The sequence below is a fragment of the Rattus norvegicus genome, chromosome 9 (assembly GCF_021556685.1).
Source record: "Rattus norvegicus strain SHRSP/BbbUtx chromosome 9, alternate assembly SHRSP_T2T, whole genome shotgun sequence".
NCBI lineage: Eukaryota > Metazoa > Chordata > Mammalia > Rodentia > Muridae > Rattus > Rattus norvegicus.
This window is the reverse complement of record NC_141542.1, coordinates 88,995,001-89,016,696: the sequence shown is the minus strand read 5'-3', so window position 1 is coordinate 89,016,696 and position 21,696 is coordinate 88,995,001. Positions and strand designations below refer to the sequence as shown.

General features: G+C 46.2%; 1 protein-coding gene across 3 annotated transcripts in view; it reads left to right on the top strand.

Annotated features, from left to right (window-relative positions):
- Positions 1–21,696, top strand: part of Mreg (melanoregulin) — a 69,406-nt gene that overhangs the window by 3,302 nt on the left and 44,408 nt on the right. For 2 of the 3 annotated variants that reach the window (NM_001192002.2, XM_087567316.1), the window contains 1 exon segment: positions 11,009–11,251. The exons of the other annotated variant lie outside the window; for it this stretch is intronic. In NM_001192002.2, coding sequence (NP_001178931.1) covers positions 11,157–11,251 — 95 coding nt within the window. In that variant the 5' untranslated portion in view covers positions 11,009–11,156. 3 annotated transcript variants of the gene reach the window in all.

Genomic DNA, 21,696 nt, shown 5'->3' with positions numbered 1-21,696 from the left:
GCATTCATGATGAATCCAAGGGACCTGCAAGAAACTCAGGTACCCAGTCTTTGTGCCTGATATTTAAGAGCAATTTAAAGGATAGGGAGGATGGTTCAGTAAAATATCCCTACCTGAAGTGGTTAAGTCCTCCTTTTCTCTCTCCCTCCCCTCCTTCTTGTGATAAAGGGTAGTCCAGGCTGGCTTTGAACTCATGATCCTTGTGCTCCAGGGTCAAGAGTATCTGAATTACTAGCATGTCTCACTATGCCTTGGCAGTAACCAGCCTTTTTAGATTGGGGTGGGCTGGGGGAAAGCCCAGGGACAGAACTTATGGTGGAAAATCCCGCAGAGGCTCTGCTTCAGAAGGAAGAGGTGAGCTTAGAGGTGCTTAGCAAACTTCTCACAGTGAGAGCCGTACTCCGCTTTGGTCAAATCAAACATTTAAGTGAATGACACATTTCCCTGAGACCCGGCACACAGCATAGCCTGTCCTCATTGGCAACAGCCACCTTCATGTGACAGCTTCACAGGCTGTGCTCAGGGGAAGCTCCCTTCCTCCAGGCCCCCTCGGAACCAGATATATTCTGGTTCTTGGCCATGTCCAGCCTGTGCTGCTCACATCATCTCTACGGAGTCTCGGGTACCTCCTTAGAACTGTATAACGCAGAGTCATATACGGCCATGTGACATTACATGGGGGCAGTTTTCCTTGGTGACATCACAAAATACAGTGGGGGCAACATCACTAGGGAGTGTCATGTACAGTCTACAGTGTCGTTAGGAAGTACTGGGATATAGTTAGCAAACTATATTCAGATTTTTTTTTTTTAAAAGACAGGTTCTCGTTGTGTATCTTTGACTTGCCTAGAACTCATTTGTATAGATGACGACACTGGCCTCAAACTCACAGAGATCCACTTGCCTCTGTCTCCTAAGTGTTGGGATTTGTTGAGGTCTGAATTGATGCACAAACCATTCATTAAACAGGGATGATTTGTTGAACACAAACCCCAAGACTTGGCTGGCTCTGTAGCTCAGAGTCAGGAGCTGTAAGTTACAACCACGGATATTTTTTGGGCTCAGTTTATAGGCAGAAAACCACAGTGAGCTTCTGAGCATGTGCAGGGAGCGCTGTGGGGCGGGCAGCCTTCTCTCAAGGTTTTTAGTAGTTTAGAAGTAACTTGTTAACCTTGCTTGGCTCTGAGTGAAGGCTACAATTGGATAATTTTCAAGAAGAAGGAGAAGGAAGAAAAAGAAAAGGAGGAAAATAAACCTCAGAATATACAGTCAACTTGACTTCGCTCTGAGGCAAACTATTTTCCTCTGTTTAACGTCAAGCTGCTTTTGTGTTGGCAATATGGGATGGCTGACAGACATGAAACAAAAGAGTTACAGCTAACAGGCTTAAAGGTGTGTACCGCCATATCTTGCTCCAATCATGAATATATAGTTAAACTCTCGCCAGCACATTTAACCAAAAGAGGGATCTTTTCTGTAGAATTGTGTTTATTAGGCCGTCAAGACAAATTTATCTAAGTAGATAAAAGGGGAATAAATTCATTTTAAAATTTCAATTTTAATTGTTTGTTGGAGTTCTTTTATATAATTTAAGAAACATCTTGACAGTGGCAACACATGCCTTTAATCCCAGCACTTGGGTGGCAGAGTCGGGCAGATCTCTGTGAGTTCTAGACCAGCCTGGTGTACAGAATGAGTTCTAGGACATTCCAGGCTACACCGAGAAACCATGTCTCAAAAAACCAAATGCGCACACACACACACACACACACACACACACACACACACACACACACATATTGCCTATTACTTTGATAGCTAAAAGAGAGGAATCCTTTTCCATTTAGCTGAGCATTCACAGACTGAGAACAGCTTGGAGTCAGCTGAAACCTCATTTAAATGCTGCTGAGACTATTTAAAATCGAGTCCTTTGAGGCATGGGGCTGCTGCAGCTTTGCTGGAGGAGTGAAAGCCAGTTTGCTGATCTAGTTTTGGTCTTTGGCTCTATCCTGCAGACTTCAGCTCATTTACAGTGAGAGCCACAAGGTGGCAGCAAGGAGAATTATCCAGGATTTAGGGCAACCCTGATAGGCTTACCTTACTTCATCTTTGTAGACATCCCGTGGGAGAGTTGCAGGCCCGTGGCCTGTTTACATCTCAGCAGGTGGCATGGATAAATAAAGGAACAGGAGGCAAAAACCTCATTGTCATAAACGTGTTTATTCATGCCAATGAGATTGTTAGGATCTGGGCTTAGAACTTGGGGCAAGTCTTTATAGGGTCCTAGGAGCAAATATGAACAAATTATTAGCTGGTCTGGAACTTGCTATGTGGGCAAGGCTGGCCTCAGACTTACAGGGATCTGCCGACATCTGCCTCCCAAGAGCTGAGATTTGTTACGGTTCTTGTAGCTTTTCTTTTAGTTTGTGATTTTGTGACATTGTGCAACAAGTAGGGGTCAGTGGCTGCTTATTGGTGTTTAACTGGAAAGAGGCACAGTGTGAGAGGTCCTGCTCTGCTTACTCTTAACTTTAGTTGGGTTTAATGTCATAAGACCTTGGAGAACATGGGTTGCTTGGTACTGGGACAGGGTGGGAGGGGGAGGAGGGAGATGTCCTTGCAGGGTGAGAAGGCATCAGAATCTAGATCTCATTCCCTGGTTGGTCATTGTGAGCACTCAGGAGGCTTTGCAGTGCTTGCTGTGGTGAGGTGATGAGGTGGTTTGATGGTAGGGGTACCCAGTTGTTTTGACAGGGCTCCTTCCCAAGAGGAGTTAAGGAGGCTGAGAGGAGAGGGAGGGAGTCAGGTGGAATGGTCAGGGGAATCTTGCAGCTCTGAGTAGCAATCAGACCTCTTCTGCATCTCTGACTGACTGGCAACCACATTGCTTCTTTGTTTATACAGGTTTCACAGAATAAAGACAGACTAATGATTCCCCAAGAAGTATAGCTTATCTGTTTGATTTTTTTCATTACATGTCCAGGATTACAAGTTCAGTCACAACTAGAAAATACAAACAGAACAGGTTTTTATTTGCATTATCAGTCTATAACTCCAAATGTAAAGAATCTAAAGAATGTCTCCTCCAAAGCACACCAACTTACTATATGACAGCCTGCTTTTAGGCTGGCAGTGTTTGTAGTGTGAAAGCATTCCAGACAAACAGAAGATACATGAACCTTTCTTTATGAATAGCAAATACTGATACCTAACTTCTTTTCTATAAAGTAGGATGAGTTCATTTTATTCAACCTATCTTAATTGCTGAGTTCTGTTCTTTCAGGGGTCAGAGAGCTCTAATCCTATTGTAAAGGAAGGTCTTGAATCTATAACCCCCTTTTTTTTCCTGGCCAGTTAGAGCTTGTCAATTGTCTCTGTTTACCCTGCACCATTTATACTGTTTGCGTTTGCTCAGGGACAGAGACCCCAAGAAGATTCCTGGAGTAAAGACCTCATCTAGCTATGTGCTTACCTGTGCTTAAAGATCTCCAGGGCATAAGGAAGACTAGAGGGCCGCATAAAGTTAGTTTTAGGATTTTCCTAGAAACACTCCGACATAATCTTCTCAGACAAAGACATACAATGAATCATAATGCAGAAAGTCCCCAAGAGGGCTGGAGAGATGGCTCCGTTCTTCCAGAGGTCCTGAGTTCAATTCCCAGCAACCACATGGTGGCTCACAACCATCTGTAATGGGATCCGGTGCCCTCTTCTGGTGTTCTGAATACAGTGACAGTGTACTTACATATATAAATAAATGAATCTTAAAGAAAAGGAGGAAGTCCCTAAGAATACCACATGCAGAGACTGAAATGCAAACGTTAGAGACAGGAGGGCCACGATTGCTGCATTGGGCTCAGCCTTGCTGCAACTGTGACAAAAAGCTTGATAGCTTCGTGACTCTCGCCTTTTCCAGTGGATATGGCTTTACCCGTAGAGTGGTATGGACAGCTATGGGTGTAGACTTGCTTGTGGGAAGATGGCTGAGGTAAGACAGACCTTACCTCGAGCTGCAGGAATCAAAGGCTGGGCACAGACATGTGAATTTCATAATTTTCCAATTTTTGTTCTGGATTCATTTTTTCGAGTATCAATAGCCTATTTGTCATCTTTAGATGTATTTCGTAAGATATTGGGCTCAGAACCAATCTCAAAAGGTTGGTAATAAATATTTGCACAGGCAAATAATTTTAGGTGGTTATCATTTGTTGCCGGAGGAGAGGCAATGCACACTTTGCTTCCCTGTCGTGAAAAGCTTCTGCAGGCTGGATTGTGGGGTTTGGCGCCTGACACGACTTAGGACTTGCATTCCTTGTGAGGTCAACCCTTTCCACTGCAGACGGCCGCATCTGTAACGCACAGAGAGTCACAGTTCACCTGGTGTATCAGCATTTGTCGGGGACGATTTAGCTCTGCCCAGAGAGTTTACATAGAACATTGTTGGTTAAACAGTGCAGTTAAATATAGGGAAAAGTATAGAAGTCTTTTGCCTTCCTGGAGCCATGCCTCTTGTGCCTACAGATGTTTTCCTTAGGAAACCACCCTTTTCCTGCTCTTAGTCCAAGATCTCACTTTTCCTGCCTGCCACTGGCTCTTCTCTTGAGCACTGCATAGATGCACATGACACTTGCATAGCCTATGAAGTGGTTCCCTCCATCTGTGCACAGACCATCCGGTCTATTGTGGGCCAACAAGAGCCAGGCCCAGGCCTATAGGTTGAGTGGTGGGGAGGGAGGTATTCCTTGTGTGCTGAGTTAACTAAGAGGGATGTGCAATCCAGGACTGCTGAAGGCACGGGAGTGGCACCAACTCAGCCCAGGATAAATGCACACCAAGCCTTTATGCCCTAGGGCCTGGCTCTAGTTGTGATGTCAATAGCTGGCAGTACAGACCTTAAGGGACTTCCTTTTGCACTTGTACCTGTCCGAGTGTTGTCGCTAGTGGTAATTAGCAGCTGATTTCTGTCCAGCGATGGCAGTTCAAATTTAGCCCAGGTATTGGGAGGAGTTGACAAACTTTGATTTTTACAAGGTTAGTCTGTGAGAGTCAAAATTTCTTGAATAAGACTCTCTTGGCACCATTTGCATGTTTCCTCATATGTTTTTAATCCCTAGTGTTGGGGATTGAACTCGGGAGGGCATCCTTCTGAAAGCTGAGTTCTTTCCAGGTTTGAAGGAGTTTGGTGAAGAGAACCCGCTGAATTTTGAGGGGAACAGAAATGATTTTCATACTGGAGCTGAAGAAGGAGCACAGACTATAGTGTTAAGGTTTTTTGGGGGGTGTTTTTGGAGTGAGGTGAACTTGAGTAGCAGCAAGCACTGAGTAAAAACAGCTTAGAAATTTAGGATGTGTCTGGCATTCTAGGAACCACAGGTGATGGGCAGAAGGATGGAGAAGCCAAGCAGAGAAATAGCAACACAAAACTTCGTTGTGCTTTGGACACCGCCTAAGCACAGGAAATGCTCCTTGATTAGCTCTCCCTCTGTCACTTTGATCCTTTTCCTGCCCTTCCCCAGACTGTAAAGTGTCACAAAAGCTGTCCCTAGTAAGTAGAAAGAATATTGAGTAACAGAGAATGGGAAAAGTCCTGTAGGGATGTTCCAGGCACCTGAGTAGCAATAGCCTGTAGTCTCCTCTTCAAGTGACTGCCCCTAAAGTAATTCACATTTCAACCTTAAGCGTCCTCTATCGTTGGCTTCTGGTGTTTAAGATGTGAACTGCCGGAGGTGTATTTGATCAGCTTATTTTGGTCATAGCCTGTTCCTTTAGAGGATAAGGAGCAAGGGGTGGTAGGGTATCTTCAGTCATGTGCAACCTGCAGAATTGAGAGTATTTAAAAGACAAAGGAGAGATGGGGATATTGTAGATGCAGAAACACGTGCATCAGCTGGCCATAGTGGCACACGTCTGTAGGGGGAGGTGCTGATATTAAGGTCTGGTTCCCTAATTGGTTTTTGATTTGGTCAATAAAGAAGGCAGGAGCCAATTGCTGGGCAAAGGGTAAAGGTAGAACTTCCGGGTCCCAGGAGGAAGAGGAGACACTGGGAAAGAGAAAGGGGTTTTTCGGCCAGGCTTTGGTATGAGAAGCACATTAACAACCATGTAAGGTCTTGGGGGGTAGCTAGAACTGGTGGCCGATATGGGTTAGCTGATACAGGCTAGCTGATAAGGTTAGGGGCAGGAGATTCTGCGCCCAACAATTGTGCTATCTGACAAGTTCTAAGATAATAAAGCTGTCTAAATGTTTTTCTTCCTCAGAGCAAAGGTGGGCAGAGATACAGAGAAGCCGGACCGTTGATGGTGGCTTGGCGAAGCTAAGTCGGTAGGGACTGGGATCACTCCCAGGAGCTGGGGCAGCTCCCAGGAAAGGAGGTAGCTGGCGGTTTGGGTTTGGCAGAGCTAAGCTGGGAGGACCGAGCAAATCGGAAGTGGGGTCAGCGGCAGCTAAGCCAGGAGCAAGGACTGTGCTCCTAGGAAAGGGGGAGCGTGTTTTTAAAATTACAGGCAACATACATCTTTAATTCCGTCTCTTGGGAGGCAGAAGCAGGTGGATCTCTGAGTTTCAGGCCAGCCTGGTCTACAGAGTGAGTTTCAGGACAGCCAGGGCTACATAATGAGACCCTGTTTCAAAAACAAAACAAAACAATAGCAAACGATAAAAACAGTGACTCTAAGAACCCCTCACCCTGTATTTCTCTTGGTGATATTTAGTCATGGAACTTTAAAAAAATTCACTATTTATTCAAAGATTTATTTATTTTATGTGAGCACACTGTTGCAGTCTTCAGACACACCAGAGGAGGGCATCGGATCCCACTACAAATGGTTGTGGGCCACCATGTGGTTGCTGGGACTTGAACTCAGGACCTCTGGAAGAGCAGTCAGTGCTCTTAACCACTGTGCCATTGGTCTAGTCCTCTTTTTTTTTTTTTAATAACATTGTTTTATGTGTGTGAGAGTTTTTTCTTCATGTGTGTAAGTTCATCATATATGTGCAGGTGCCTGTAGGCACTAGGATTCTCTGGAGTTAGTTATAGGCGGTTGTGAGCTCCCATGTGCGTGCTGGAAACTGAGCATACATCCTTTGCAAGAAGAGCAAGTTCTCTTAACTGCTGAGCCCCCTCTCCAGTTGTTGTTGAGACAGGGTCTCACTGTTTAGCTCTGGGTCACCTAGAACTGTCTATGTAGATGAAGCTGGCTCCAAACGCACCAAAATCTGCCTATCTCTGTCCTCCGAGAGCTGGGATTAAAGGCCTATACCACTAAACCAGGAGGCAGAGACCGGCCTGGTCTACAAAGTGAGTTCTAGGGCAGCCAGGACTACAGAGAAACCCTGTTTCAAACAAACAAACACACATGGCTATGGCTGGCCTTTTTAAATGTATGCATGTGCATCTGAGTGTGGGTAATGTCCACATGAGTGCATTTATCCATAGAGGCCAGTGGCTTCCAGTTCCCCTAGAGCTGGAGTCAGAGGCAGATGTGAGTGGTCTGATGTGTATTCTAGGAACTGAACACAGGTCATCTGCAAAAACCAGCGTGTGCTTCTAACTGCTGAACTATCTCTCTAGCTGTGTGTGTGTGTGTGTGTGTGTGTGTGTGTGTGTGTGTGTGTGTGTATGCCATGATGTGCATGTGGAGGTCAGAGGTCTTTTTGGGAGTCAGTCCCTCCTACCGTGCATGTGTGTCCTGGAGATCAAACTCAGGTTGCCAGGTTTGGCAGCAAGCACCTTTCCCCACTGAGCCATGTCCTTGGCCCTCATGGGACTTCTTGATGTGATTTCTCCGAACCACCATGGTTCTCCACTGTGCCTTACATTTCTTAGGGAGAGGTGCAACTCCTGAGTAGCGTCACCAAAATTCAGCAGAACTTCCCACACAAACACTAGAGAATTTTGGTGGAATCCACCAATGATGTAGCATTGGGATTTAAACATTTGGATTTTCTCATTCTCCCTTCTGCACGAGCCCTTTCCCCCTCCAGCTCTCAGCAATTGTCAGTAAATTCCGAAAGGCTGGGGGTGTGTGTGTGTGAGGAAGGACTCCAAACTACACTAATTGTTTTCAAAACAGACCCAGACAGACTCAGGGTTTTCCTTGACACAGAGAACTCTAAAAATAGAGGCTGGCCCCTTTCCTAGTTCTGCTCTCAAAACAAGCAGCTGATGGCCCTGTAAGTCACCAGTTGCCCCAGGGGACTGCCAACTCCCCTGACATCAGGTATCCAGGGCTCTTGGTAAATGTCAGATGAGACTCTGTGTGGTTGGCGAGGTGCTGGCCTCAAGGCAGGCAGCAGAGCGGAGGAGGAGCAGCGGAAGAGCGGGGCACCACTGTGAAAGGGGAAGCTCACAGCTTCCCTGCGAAGGGAAGTGTGCTCAGCCACAGGGCTGGAGGTGGAGGAGAAGCTGAAGGTGGAGGAGAAGCTGAAGGTGGAGGAGAAGCTGAAGGTGGAGGAGAAGCTGAAGGTGGAGGAGAAGCTGAAGGTGGAGGAGAAGCTGAAGGTGGAGGAGAAGCTGAAGGTGGAGGAGAAGCTGAAGGTGGAGAAGCACAGTGGTTTCCTGTAGCTTATGAAGATGAGAGAAGCAGGAAGGGAGCCAACTCCCAGGAAGACAACACTGTGACAGACGCTGAGGTGATGAGTCTTAAAGAGCCAACAAACAGGGCAGTCTCTCAATGGCTCAGTGAAAGGCAAGCCAGACAAACTTGGTTGGATTCCTGGGACCCACATGGTGGAAGAAGAGAACCAACTCCTTCCTGCAAGATGTTCTCCGAACCCCGCATGTGTATCAGAGCGCTCATAGCCTCCCCGCCCCTGCCGAATAAACAGATGTAATAAGTGCGCTTTAAGAAGGGCACTTTAAGAACTCCAACTGTTATGTCCTAAAATTCAAATTAGAGAGAATATTAATTTAAAAGCAGGCATAAACTGGACATGATCTTTATTAAGGCTCAATGCTAACCTCTTGGTTCAATCATTAGAGAGACACAGTCGGCTGGGATGGGATGGTGGGACTAACATAAAGTCCTGAGTTAGATCTCTAGCACTGTATAAACTGGGCATGGCAGCACATACCTGTAACCTCAACCCTTGAGAGGCAGGAGGGTCAGAAGTTCAAGGTCACATCCAGCTATATAGGGAGTTCAAAATCATCCTGGGCTACATGAGACCTTTTCAAAATAAAATACTGGGGGCCTGGGGCTGTAGCTCAGGTCTTGAGTCTGGTGTGAGCAAGACCCTGGGTTTGACCTCTAGACACACACTGCTCTGTGGCACTTGTCCCCCACCCCTTTTTTTGCTTTATTTTTTCTATAGTCTATACTCATTTAATGTTAATGTACTTGATAAGTGTTTATTTCGTTTGTCCAACCCCCTCACTCCAGAATGTTCGCTCTTTGCTGGTCTTATTTACTGCTGTATCCTCGTCTTAAAGCATGCCTTGAACATAGCTGAGAGTAAATACATCTCAAATAAATCAGACTGGCAAAGACAAAACAAAAATGCAAAAATACCTTCTGTCTTAGGGTTTTACTGCTGTGAGCAGACACTGTGACCAAGGCAACTCTTTTTTTTTTTTTTTCCAAGGCAACTCTTATAAGGACATTTAATTGGGGCTGGCTTACAAGTTCAGAAGGTCAGTCCATTATCATCAAATTGGGAACATGGCAGCATCCAGGCAGGCATGGTACACAAAGAGCTGAGAGTTCTCTATCTACATTTGAAGGCTGCTAGCCTAATACTGGCTTCTAGGCAGCTAGGATGAAAGACCACACCCACAGTGACACACCTACTCCAACAGGGCCATACCTCCTAATAGTGCCACTCCCAGGGCTGTGCATTCACAAACCATCACCCTTGTATCTTATATTGAAGATAAGACATCTGTATGACAGAGTCTAAATTTGAATTGCTTACTGGAGAGCAATTTGGCAAGATTCATCGAAATTGAAGGGGTGGTCTGAAGAGATGGCTCAGGGTTTAAGAGCACTGACTGCTGTTCCAGAGGTCCCGAGTTCAATTCCCAGCAACCACAAGGTGGCTCACAATCATCTGTGATGGTATCTGGTGCCCTCTTCTGGTGTGTCTGAAGACAGCAACAGTGTACTCACAAAAATAAACCATTTTAAAATCTTGTTTAATTTTTAAAAAGGTTAAAGGGGCATCTTATGACACAGCAAGTCAACTGCCACATCTTTATTCATTTGATGTAGATGCTCCTAACTACATCAAGGACGTGTACTGCAGCCCTACCTTAGTAAAACCGTCTGGGATTGGTTTACGTGTATACCGTGTACACCGTTTTACATAACGCACTGGCATCCATAAGAGTAGGTCTGGGTGAGGAAGACAGACAGGCACACACTGGGATGCAGTATGATCTGCATGACTTTAGTTAAACAAGCCAGGCACAAATGTGTGCATGGGAAGGGTTGGAGGGAGGAAAGGAGGAAGTGCAGCGGGGGTGGGGTGGGGTGAGGGGGGTGTAATGTTTTGATTTCAAAAGGTAAAAAAAAAAAAGAACAAAAAAATTGGTGTGGTAATCTGCTTGGACATTAAAAAAAAAATTGGGGTCTGGAGAGAGAGATGGCTTGGTGGTTAAGAGCATTTATTGCTACAGAAGTCAGGATTCGGTTCCCAGCATCCACTTGGTACTTTACAAAAATACATCTCTATCATAATGTAACAGTTGTAGAACTCACAGGCGGTTGCTTTTTATTCCACCCCCCTAAGACTGTTCAAGGACTGGACGTTTGAAAAAAAAAAAACTTTTTCAAAGCGTGTATTGTGGGAGGGAGACCTTTCACTTCCTCAGCAGTGAAGCCAATTAAAAGGACGGTTGGGTTCGGCCACGCGCTGCAGACCCCCCGCTGCCCAGCGGTCACCCCCGGGGTTCTGCGCTGCGCCTAGAGCGCGTTCGCTCCTTAGAGGGCGGCAGCGGGGCGTCGCGGGGACGCATGCGCTCGGGCGGCACCCAGGGAATTAAAAGAGAGAGGGAAAAGCTCCCGCGGCAAACGCGCGGCTTGCGTCTCCCCGGCCGGCCGCGGCGTGATGCTCACGGCCCGGCCCGTGACGCCGCGGCCGTCCCCGTCCCTGTCCCCGTGCCCCAGCCGCCATCGCGCGCCCGGCTCCGGGATCCCGGCGCCCGGCCTCGCTCCCCATGGGGCTGCGCCGCTGGCTGCGGAGCGCCTGCTGCTGCTGCCCGTGCCGGTGCCTGGAGGAGCCCGCGCGGCCCGAGAAGGAGCCGCTGGTCAGGTGCGTACCGGGCTGCCTCACGGGGTGGGGACCCGGGTGTCCTCTGAACCGGGGAAGGGGGTGCTGTGAGGTCACGCAGCGGCGCCACCCGGCCCCCGGTTCCCGCACTGTGTGTCTCGGACAAGACGTTTTAAGCTCTGGATCCTTGACTCAAGATTTTGTTTGGCTCCTCGGAGACAGCGAATGCCCCTGGGAAATGCCACTGACAGATGCCGGGGCAAGGCTAGGAAGAGAAGTTTCCAGAAGGGGTCTCATCGGATGAGATGGACGAACGTGGGTTTCCGTGGCACTGAGCAAAAAAGTTTGGCTAGCTCGTCCAGTGTCATGACCGAAAGAAGTCTCTTTCAGTGACTGAGGAAATCTTTCTCGTGATAAAACTAGGCGTTCTGTACTAGAGACAGCCTATCGACTGTTTCGGTGTAGCTTAAGCTGTGACATGTGAGGAAATTTAATGCTCATTAGCAAAAGCGCTAAGAGGCCTTGTGAAGGAACTCTATGCATAGCTTTGTCAGACTCAAAAGTAATACTTTAATATAGATATAAACATAAGGGGTAGAAGAAAAGGCACTCAGAAATAAGACATACCCAACTGTGGGTACCGGCTCCTAGAGAGAGAAGAGCCAGGACTGTGATTTTTACTTTTCCCTAAAATGATTTTCTTTTTCTATTGCGAGTTTGCTGAAATTAAGTTCCACCATGCCAGGTTAACCTTATGTTCTAAAAAAATGAATGAAGTCCCACCAAGTCGTGCCCCAGGGAACAGAATATTTAGAATGAAATTAGGGCACAGGATATAGGGTGGAATTCTAGGCTTGGTGAAGAAGCTCAGAAGCCAGAGCCTCTCTTCCTTAAGGGACACGCAACGAATACAGTCATGCTTGCACAACTCTTTCCCCAAGCACAGCGTGGTTTACCTTTCCTTACTCTGTCAAGTTCAGACACTTCCCCTGACTTTGGAGTTACATAACCCATCCTGCCTGTCTGCTCCTATTTTCCAGCGCATTAAGCACGGTATACTTGCCCCTGTAGGAACAATCTACTCTTAGTCTCTCCGAGCTCGCGGCCAGCGGTGACCTTTTGCCTTCTTCCCTTTCCTAAAGCAGCCTCGTCTGATCATGCTGCTCCTTTTCATCTCCCGCTTGGGATTTAGGCCTCGGATTTATCCTTTTGTTATATGGTGAGGTGTTTCATGAAATATGTCCAGACACACAAGGCACTATATACATACACACAGCAACAGCAACAGCAACAACAAACACACACACACACACACACACACACACACACACACACACACACGGTATCTTACTATGTTGACCTGTAGACCTGGCTGACCTCTAATTCAGAGATCCACTTGTCTCCTGAGTGCTCTGATTAAAGGTGTTCTCCACCTCTCCGGGCTACCGTACTACGTTTGGTGGTTTTTGCTAATAGCCCTCTTGCCTAGATTTTGAGATTACTTTGGGCTTGGAGAAACTGAATTATCTACCTTTAATTTAAAAGGCAATAGGTAACAGTGTAGATTTTTATCTCTGGACTCCAGGCTCTAGGTTATTACGAAATATAGTCTTGAGTTTAGTTTCAGCCAGTTTTCATTTTGTTCCCCCCTCCCCCCAGTGCTTTTTTACCCTAGAATTGCTGGACTTTAGGTACCTTTTATTTTGAAATCGAGACCCTCGCCTGTCCTGCTTTATGCTCACTGGGTGACAGTTCGTGAAGTTTGTGACCTACCTTTCTTTCTCTCTTTATTCCTTTCTTCCTTCCTTCCTCCCTCCCTCCCTCCCTCCCTCCCTCTCTCTCTCTCTCTCTCTCTCTCTCTCTCTCTCTTTCTTTCTTTCTTTCTTTCTTTCCTTTAGAAGATAAGTTAGTCCGGCATGGTGGAACAGGCTTATAATCTCAGCACTTAGGTTGGGAGGCAGGAGAATCAGGTGTTCAAAGCTGCCTTGGCTAAGGAAGTTTAAACACAAAACCCTATCTAAAAAGAAATGTTGAAGAATTGGGAAGGTGGCGGGTGGTGGTGGTGGTGGTGCGTGCTTTTAATCCCAGCACTTAGAGGCAGAGGCAGGCAGATCTTTGTTAGTTTAAGGCCAGCCTGGTCTACAGAGAGAGTTCCAGGGCTACACAGAGAAACGCTGTCTCAAAAAGAACAAAAACAAAAAGCCAAAAACAACAACAACAAAAAAGAAAGGTATCATCAGTTGGAGCAGCATAGCCAAGCACTGGTGAGTCCAGCTACCTGGGACGAGTCACGTAAGTGGGTGACTGGCCGTGAGTTATTCAGGTTTTTTGTGGCACAGTTTCCTCATGTCTTCGTTGAGGGTGATGATGCTAGTACGTACTTCAGAGGACTTCAGGGAGAAAGGAAAGGAGGTCATACTGGCCAAGTGCTTAATGGAGTGTCTGACAACATAGTAAATAGTCCATAAATGTTAATTAGTACTAATTTTCATGTCATTCTTCTGAGTATGTGAGTATGAGTGGGCTTGTGTCATGTGGTTTAGTGTTATTACGGCGCCATTTCGATACAACCATTTCGGAAGGCCAGCTTGTTAATGGGCACGGGGTAGTGGTACCCATATCTCAATGGGTACTTGCTTGTTCTTTTCTACCCAAGATCTTGTTTGAATTTATTGTTTTAGTTTACTACTATTATATTTATGTGTGTGATAGTGATATGCAGCCGTGTTTGTATGCGTGCTCACATGGGCATGGGTACATGTGTGTGCATATAGGGGCCCGGGGTTGATTTCAGGTGTCTTCTCAATTGCTCGAACCCCTGTATGTTGAGGCTGTGTCTCTCACCGGAATTCAGAGCTTGCTAGCTCGAACCTTTGCTCAGGAGATCCCCTGTCTCTGCCGCCTGAGCTGGAATTACAGGTGGATGACTAGGCCTGCCTGGCATGTATGTGGGTGCTGGGGATCCAAACTCTAGCTCTCACATTGGCATGACAAGTACTTTGCCTGGTGAACTATCCACCCCCTGTTTTGTTTTAATGTATGTCACTGGCTTTTAGTATATGCACAAAATCATGCAGCTATCACAGCTATATTTTGTGTGTGTGTGTGTGTGTGTGTGTGTGTGTGTGTGTTTGTGTTGGCATGCTTGAGCCTTGGCTTATGTGTGGCAGTCAGAAGAGAGGACCACTTGTGAGAGCCAGTTCTCTTCTCTTAGCATGTGAGTCCTGGAGAAGGAGCTCAGGTCATCAGGCTGGGAAACACGCACAGTTATCCTCTGAGCCATCTCTTCAGCTCCTATTGGTACTGTTTATTTCCAGTATATTTTTAACCCCTTTCAAAAAAAAAAAAAAAAGAAAAGAAAAAAAAAGAGCATCCCTGCTAACCATCGCTTTTCTTATTCTCACCACAGTGGTTACCAAGCAACCAGTAATCTACATCTTTGACTTTACTGATTTGCCTGTTTGGGGTATTTTTTTTGTAAGTGTGATCATAATCGGCCTTTTGCGCGATGGCTTCAGGCTTTATTGTGTTGGAGCATGTATCAATACTTGACTTCTTTTTATGGATGAATATTATTTTTTTGTGTGGATTTATCATACTGTGTTTATCTGTTCACCTGTTGATGGCCGTTTGGATTATATCTGCTTTTTCCTGTTATGAGTAGTGTGCGGACGCTCGTGTGCAGGTTTCTGTGTAGACATGGTTTCAGCTCCCTTGGGTGAAGCTCTCCGAGTGGAATTACTAGGCCATGGGGCCTGCTGTTCTGTTTCTACAGAGCCCAGGTGAAGCCTTTACTGATGAGGTGAAGTCTTGTGACCAGATGGTTCGCACTGTTACTGAGAACTTAAGTTCCTCACGTCCATCTTTTTTCTTGCCCTTATAATTTTTTTCTTTTAACATGTCGTTTACAGCTCTGAGAGCTAAAGTGCCTGGAAGAGCTAACACCATCAGGGGAGGCCACAGTGCCACCTGTATGTGTGGCCACCCGAGGCCTTTCTCAGAATTGCACTCGGACGCCTGTTAGACCAGGACATGCAGCTCTCAGTCTCCCAGTCTCAGCTTGCTGCGGCCTGAACAGATTTTTGACCTTTGTCCTTAGCTTTTGGGGGGACTATGTCTCTGGGGAGGAAAGAGTCTCTGTTCTCAGATGTGCCTCTGTGTTTTCTCTCCCCTGATTATCTCCTTACTTTCTCTCTTAAGACATCCTTCAGATCCCCCCTGACTAACCAACCATTCACCTTGGAGATGCTATGATCTTTAACTACCATTCTCTGATGTCCTCTGCGTCACATGCAAATGTCATAAGGGCAGTTGCCTGGACACCCACATCCTTCTTGACTACGGTTGTTGTTGTTGTATTATTATTAAATGGAAACATGTGGCAAGTGTGCTAAAAACACAGCTTCTGGTACCTATCCCAAAGAGACTGATAAATAAGTCTGGGGCAGGCCTGGGATTCTGCATTTTAGTAATTATGACTATGCTTGGTGGTTTGGCTGTGGACGGTTTGTGGACCTAGTTTGTGAAACAGCTCTAAAAGCTATGCGCAGGGCTGGGGAGGTTGTTGGCAGGTAAAAATTGTGCTCTGCTAGCACGAGGACAGGGATTTGGATCTCCAGAGCCCATGTGAAATGCTGGGTGGATGTGTCAGCCAGACTGTAATCCCAGTGCCAGGAAGATGGGACAGAGGAGGAGTCCCCAAGCAAGCTGGCTAGCAAGACTACCTGAAACTTGAGAGCTTCAGATAGCAAGAGACCGGCCTCCACATAAAAGGTGGAGGGAAATCAGGAAGACTCTTGGCATCAACCTTGGGCCTCCACAGGTGCACACATGCACACTTGCACCCTCTGCACATATGCACATAAGCACATAAGCAAAAGGAATAAAAGCTATGCTTAGGTTCAGTGGCGGGGCACACCCATATAGATAGTATCTGTTTATTGGGCTCCTGGCCTTTCCCCAATCCAATCCTGAAATCAGACATCTAGTTCGATGGATATTGTGTTTTTTGAAGGTTGCAAGTGAAGAGAACTGACTGGTCCTCTCTCAGTGTACTCGCTACCTGTTGCCATGATGTTGAACTGCTCTGTCACATTTCTTCCTCCCTGGAGTCTAATTTTGCATTCACTGCCTCTGTCTGTGACCAACCAGTGAGCTGGCTTCCTACCTGCCACCTTTGCTGATGTCATACTTGATATCAGAGACAACCTTTTTATTTTCTGTATCCCCTCCCCACTATGTGTGTGTGTGTGTGTGTGTGTGTGTGTGTGTGTGTGTGTGTGTGTGTGTAGTGTCTGAAGAAGGCAGAGGAGGATATCTGGTATCCTGCCTTCAAACCATGAATTATTCTTTTGTGAATATAGAGGTAGGCTGGCAGCCAGCAAGACCCAGTGTTTCTCTTGTATCTACCCCACACAGTACTGGACTGCAGGAGTGTGAACGTGGCCATGCTTGGCCTTTTACATGGGTGCTGGAGATTTGAACTCAGTCCTCCTGCTTGTGCAGCAATCTCTCCAGTTTCCTAGTTCCTTTTCTTTGTTTGTTTGTTTGTTTCTTCCTTCCTTTCTTTTCTTTTTTCTTTTCTTTTAAAAGATTTATGTATTTATTATCTTTAAGTACACTGTAGCTGTCTTCAGACACATTAGATGTCTTCAGAGGGCATCAGATCTTATTACAGATGATTGTGAGCCATCATGTGGTTGCTGGGATTTGAACTCAGGACCTCTGGAAGAGCAGTCAGTGCTCCTAACCACTGAGCCATCTCTCCAGCCTTCCTAGTTCCTTTTCTTCTGAGAAACTTTGATCAGGTTTAAGGCCCATTTCAGTTACTGCCTTTTGGAGCATATGTTGGGAAATCTCCCTAAGAGGTTAAGGTGTCTCTTTACTTTTACCCTTGGGCCTCTTCCTGCCTTCAGCCAAGTGTCACAGTTATAAGGTGTATATTTTAAGTCTGATGAGACTAGGGGTCTCAGGTCAGCACCTGATGACTGAATCCTCACTTTTGTTTGCCCTGTGGTACCTAGAACAGTGGAGTCACAATGGAGTAAGAGTGGAATAAAATAATTTTTGACTTTTTGTTATATTTGTCCATTTATGAATTGCTTGCTATCTATAAAATTTTCTAAACTATTTTTATTGTATTTATTTATTTATTCATTTGTTTGTTTTTTTGAGGCAGGATTTATCTGTGTAGCTCTGGCTGTCCTGGAACTCACTCTGTAGACCAGGCTGGCCTCGAACTCACAAAGATCCACCTGCCTCCCAAAAGCTAGGATTAAAGGTATGTATCACCACTGCCAGGCTTTAAAATTATTCTAAAAAATTATGATGAGTAGTGAAACAGATCAACAATTCTGACACATACCTTAAGAGAGAATGATAACGTCTCTGTCCCTGTCACCCTTGGTTATGCCTTCAGCTTCAGCCTCTTCCCGCCTCCAAGGATGACCTCTAAATCTGCTTTTAGAATTCTTAAACCTTATTCGCAAAGTGCATATTGCATTCAGGCTCTTGCACAAGAGATATTTATTTGCATATATTGTTGGTTAATTGTCACCGTGACCAAAAGAGGTAGATATTATCTAGGCATAAGTGAGGAATCCTAGCATGGAGAAATTAAATAATAAATCCAAGGTTATAACCAATAAGAGAGTGTATTTGAGAACCACTTGTGGGACTGGAGAGATGGCTCAGCTATTAAAAGAATGGGTGTTCTTCTAGGAGGACCCAGGTTTGACCCCATGGTGGCTCACAACTGGCTGTACTTCCAGTCCCAAGGGAATCTGATGCTCTAATGTGGACTCCAAGGGAACCAAGCATGTACATGGTGCACAGCCATACATACAGGCAAAAACACCTATGCATATAAAACAAAAGAAATCCTAAGGGGAAACAAAACAACATTGTGATGACACACACCTGTAAGTATGGTTCTTGGGAGATGTGGAAGCAGGAATACAGGACGGTCAAGGTCTCTGAGAGGTGGTGACACACGCCTTTAATCCCAGCACTCCATACCAGAGATGGGTGGATCTCTGTGGGTCTGAGGCCCACCTGGTCTACATAGAGTTTCAGGTCAGCCAGGATGACATAGTGACACACACAGAGACATACGCACATAGAGAGACACAGAGAGAAGGACACACACACACACACACACACACACACACATAGACATACACACACACACACACACACCCCAAGTTCAAAGTCCATCTTGGTTATACAGTGAGTTTATGGTCAGCCTGATAGGCCAGACCCTGTCTGAAGAAGATGTGAATCCTTGTCTCTGGTTCAAAACCTGTATGTGGGGGGCTGAAGTGGTAGCTCAGCTGGTAAAGGGCTTGCCTTGAAGTCTGATCTGCAGCACCCATGTAAAAAAGTCAGGCATGACAGTGTGTGCTTACGTTTCCAGAACTGGAGAGTCTGTTAGCTGAAGAGGTGTAGGAGTGTGTCTCCCCTACCCACACCCCATCCTCCCTTCCTCCCCCACCTCTTCCTCTCCTTCCTCCCCCCTTTCCTCTATTTCCCCTTTCTTCTTTCTCTCCTTTCCTTCTTCCCCCTCTCCTTCTCTTTCTTTTCTCCTGCAGTTCTGGGGATGGAACTCAGTGCCTTGTACGTACTAACCAAGTGCTCTCCCACTGCCCCAGCCCCTGAACTAGACATCGTTAACACAAGACAGTTTAAGAACAAACCTAGGCCTGGAGAAAGGACTGGACCTGATCTTAGCGCAGTTTACAGTGTGAAAGAAAGCACAGGCTTCTTTGGATCATAGACTCACTGTTCACTGTCCGTGGGGTGGAAGTCTTAGAAGAACTGAATCACAGTAGCACGATCATATCAGCTATCCATATAGGGTTTAAGTTCTGGGTGCCACTGTTCCCACACTGACCACGTTCCCAGAGGAGGGTGAAAAGTGATTGGATTAGCATCCGCAGACCATGGCATTGAGGAGAGAGCCACAGTGCAGATGGCTTGTTTTGAGATGGCTATATCATTGGCTACCCATCTCAAGTATTCAATGCCTTTATGTTGGTTGCCTTAACATTTTAAGTTACTAGTTAAGAGAAACGTGGGGTATGGATCAAGGCTGTCACAATAACAGCGTGGTGGTTTACAGCTACAGAAATGTGTTCCTTCACAGCTCTTTGCGTCTGTAAGTCTGAGATCCGGGTGTCGTTGGGGCTACAGCTGCTTGAAAGACTAGGACAGTGCTTCTCAATCTGTGGGTTGTGACTCCCTGACAAGAGATTCCTAGAGCAAGTTATTTCTTGCTGATTCCAGTTTTGGGATTCCTGCTGTCTCCTGGCTGGTCTTAGCTCGGTTTAACCTCTTCCCCTGTCTTCCATGCTTCTCTCTTTCTTCTTTTCTTTTACTGGATATTTTTGTTATTTACATTTCCGATGTTATCCCCTTTCCTGTTTTCCCCGGTTTCCCCTCCAGAAACTCCCTATCCCCTCCCCCTCCCCCGCTTCTATGAGGGTGTTCCCCCACCCACCCACCTACTCCCGCCTCCCTGCCCTGACATTCCCCTACACTGGAGCATTCAGCCTTCACAGGACCAAGGACCTCTCCTCCCATTGATGCCAGACAAGGCTATCCTCTGCTACATATATGACTGGAGCCATGGGTTGCCACTTCTTCCTTCTCAGCCTTAAAACTTCTTTCTCTTACTTAGGAAGACTGCATCATTGAGTTTAGTGACATCCCTAGAATCCAGGATCATCTCATCTCAAGATCCTTTAATTAATAACATCTTTAAAACCCGGATTTCCAAGTAATGGCTCATTGGCAGGTACTGGAGATTAGCACCTGGATATACCTTTTGTGGGGACACTTAAACTCACTATGGAATATTTTGACTTAAACTCACTACGGGGGCTGGAGAGATGGCTCAGAGGTTAAGAGCACTGACTGCTCTTCCAGAGGTCCTGAGTTCAATTCCCAGCAACCACATGGTGGCTCACAACCATCTGTAAAGAGATCCGATGCCCTCTTCTGGTGTATCTGAATGAAGACAGCTACAGTGTACTTATATATAATAAATGAATAAATCTTTAAAAAAAAAAACTCACTACGGAATATTTTGACTTAAACTCACTACAGAATATTTTGGAAAAATGAGTGAGCCAAGGGATGCTGATCAAACCTAGAGCCTTGTGTATGCCAGGTAAGCACTCTTACCAGTGAGCTACAGCCTTGGCCATCCAAAGCATCTTTTTTGTTTGTTTGTTTGTTTTTTGTTTTTTTTTTTTTTTTCCAGAGCTGAGGACCGAACCCAGGGCCTTGTGCTTGCTAGGCAAGCGCTCTACCACTGAGCTAAATCCCCAACCAAAGCATCATTTTTTGATTTCACATTTGTAACATGGTTTTCCTCCATCCTTTATAAAAGCCTGCCCTTGCTATGTAAAATTCCACCTGAGTATGAGTTGTGTCCCCAGGGCTTTAGCTGCAGACACTGTTAGGCAGAGAGAGAGAGAGAGAGAGAGAGAGAGAGAGAGAGAGAGAGAGAGAGAGAGAGAGAGAGAGAGAGAGAGAGAGGGGCAGGCACCAAGTCCTCTGATATCATACAGCCTCTTGACACATTACCAGAGGCCGAGGTAGAACAAATATTTGGTGTAATGCCACGTGTAACACCATCTCTCCAGTGCTTGGTACCCTCTCAGGGAAGTGACATTGTTACTCCATCTTTGTTTACCTGTTGGTAACTGAGAAGCACCACCATCACTGTGTGGGTATTCAAAGACAAAAGAAGCAGAGAGAACCACCAGGCTTGCTTTAGTTCTGCTGTCGTCCAGGCAGGCCTTTACCTTGTGGTCCTCCAGCCTCAAGCATCCCGAGTGGCTGGGCCTGGCTTAAATGGCTAACTGTGGATGACTCTCTCTTAAGCCACTCCAGTGGACACAGAAGCTTCCAGACGTCACCTTCATGATACTCACACTGGTGGGCAAGGAGCGGAGAGGAAATGTAGCCCTTCATTTGTCTGGGGTGCCTGGATGCCGATTATGGAAAATAAATGAGACCTCGCTTAGCTCTAGATAATTACCTTGTGTCCACAGAGAGGGCGTTTTAGGAAGGAATGGAGTTTTTCCAAATGTCCCTCAGGCCATGTAGACGTGACATAGTTTGGGCCAGCCTACTTGAGGGTGCTGACAGGGAGAGTGGAGGAGGAAGTATCGCTGACATTTCATCTTTCCAGAGCTTGCCCTGATCTTTCGTGGGCTGCCCTTCATGCTCCTGGTTGTAGCAGGCGCTGTGGACCAGGCTCTGTCAGTTTGTCAGTCGAATATTGCCCTAACCCATGAGGCACAGTCATTTATCAGATTCTGTGAAGTTACCCCAAAACTGGATGAGTAGATACTAACCCCCACCCGGTCGACACATACTCTTCTTTCACGAATCCCTGTTGAGTGACACGTCACCGTTGGCCGTTGACATTGAACTCATGGGGAGCAGCTGCTGTGTGTCAGGTGTGAACGGAGTTTATT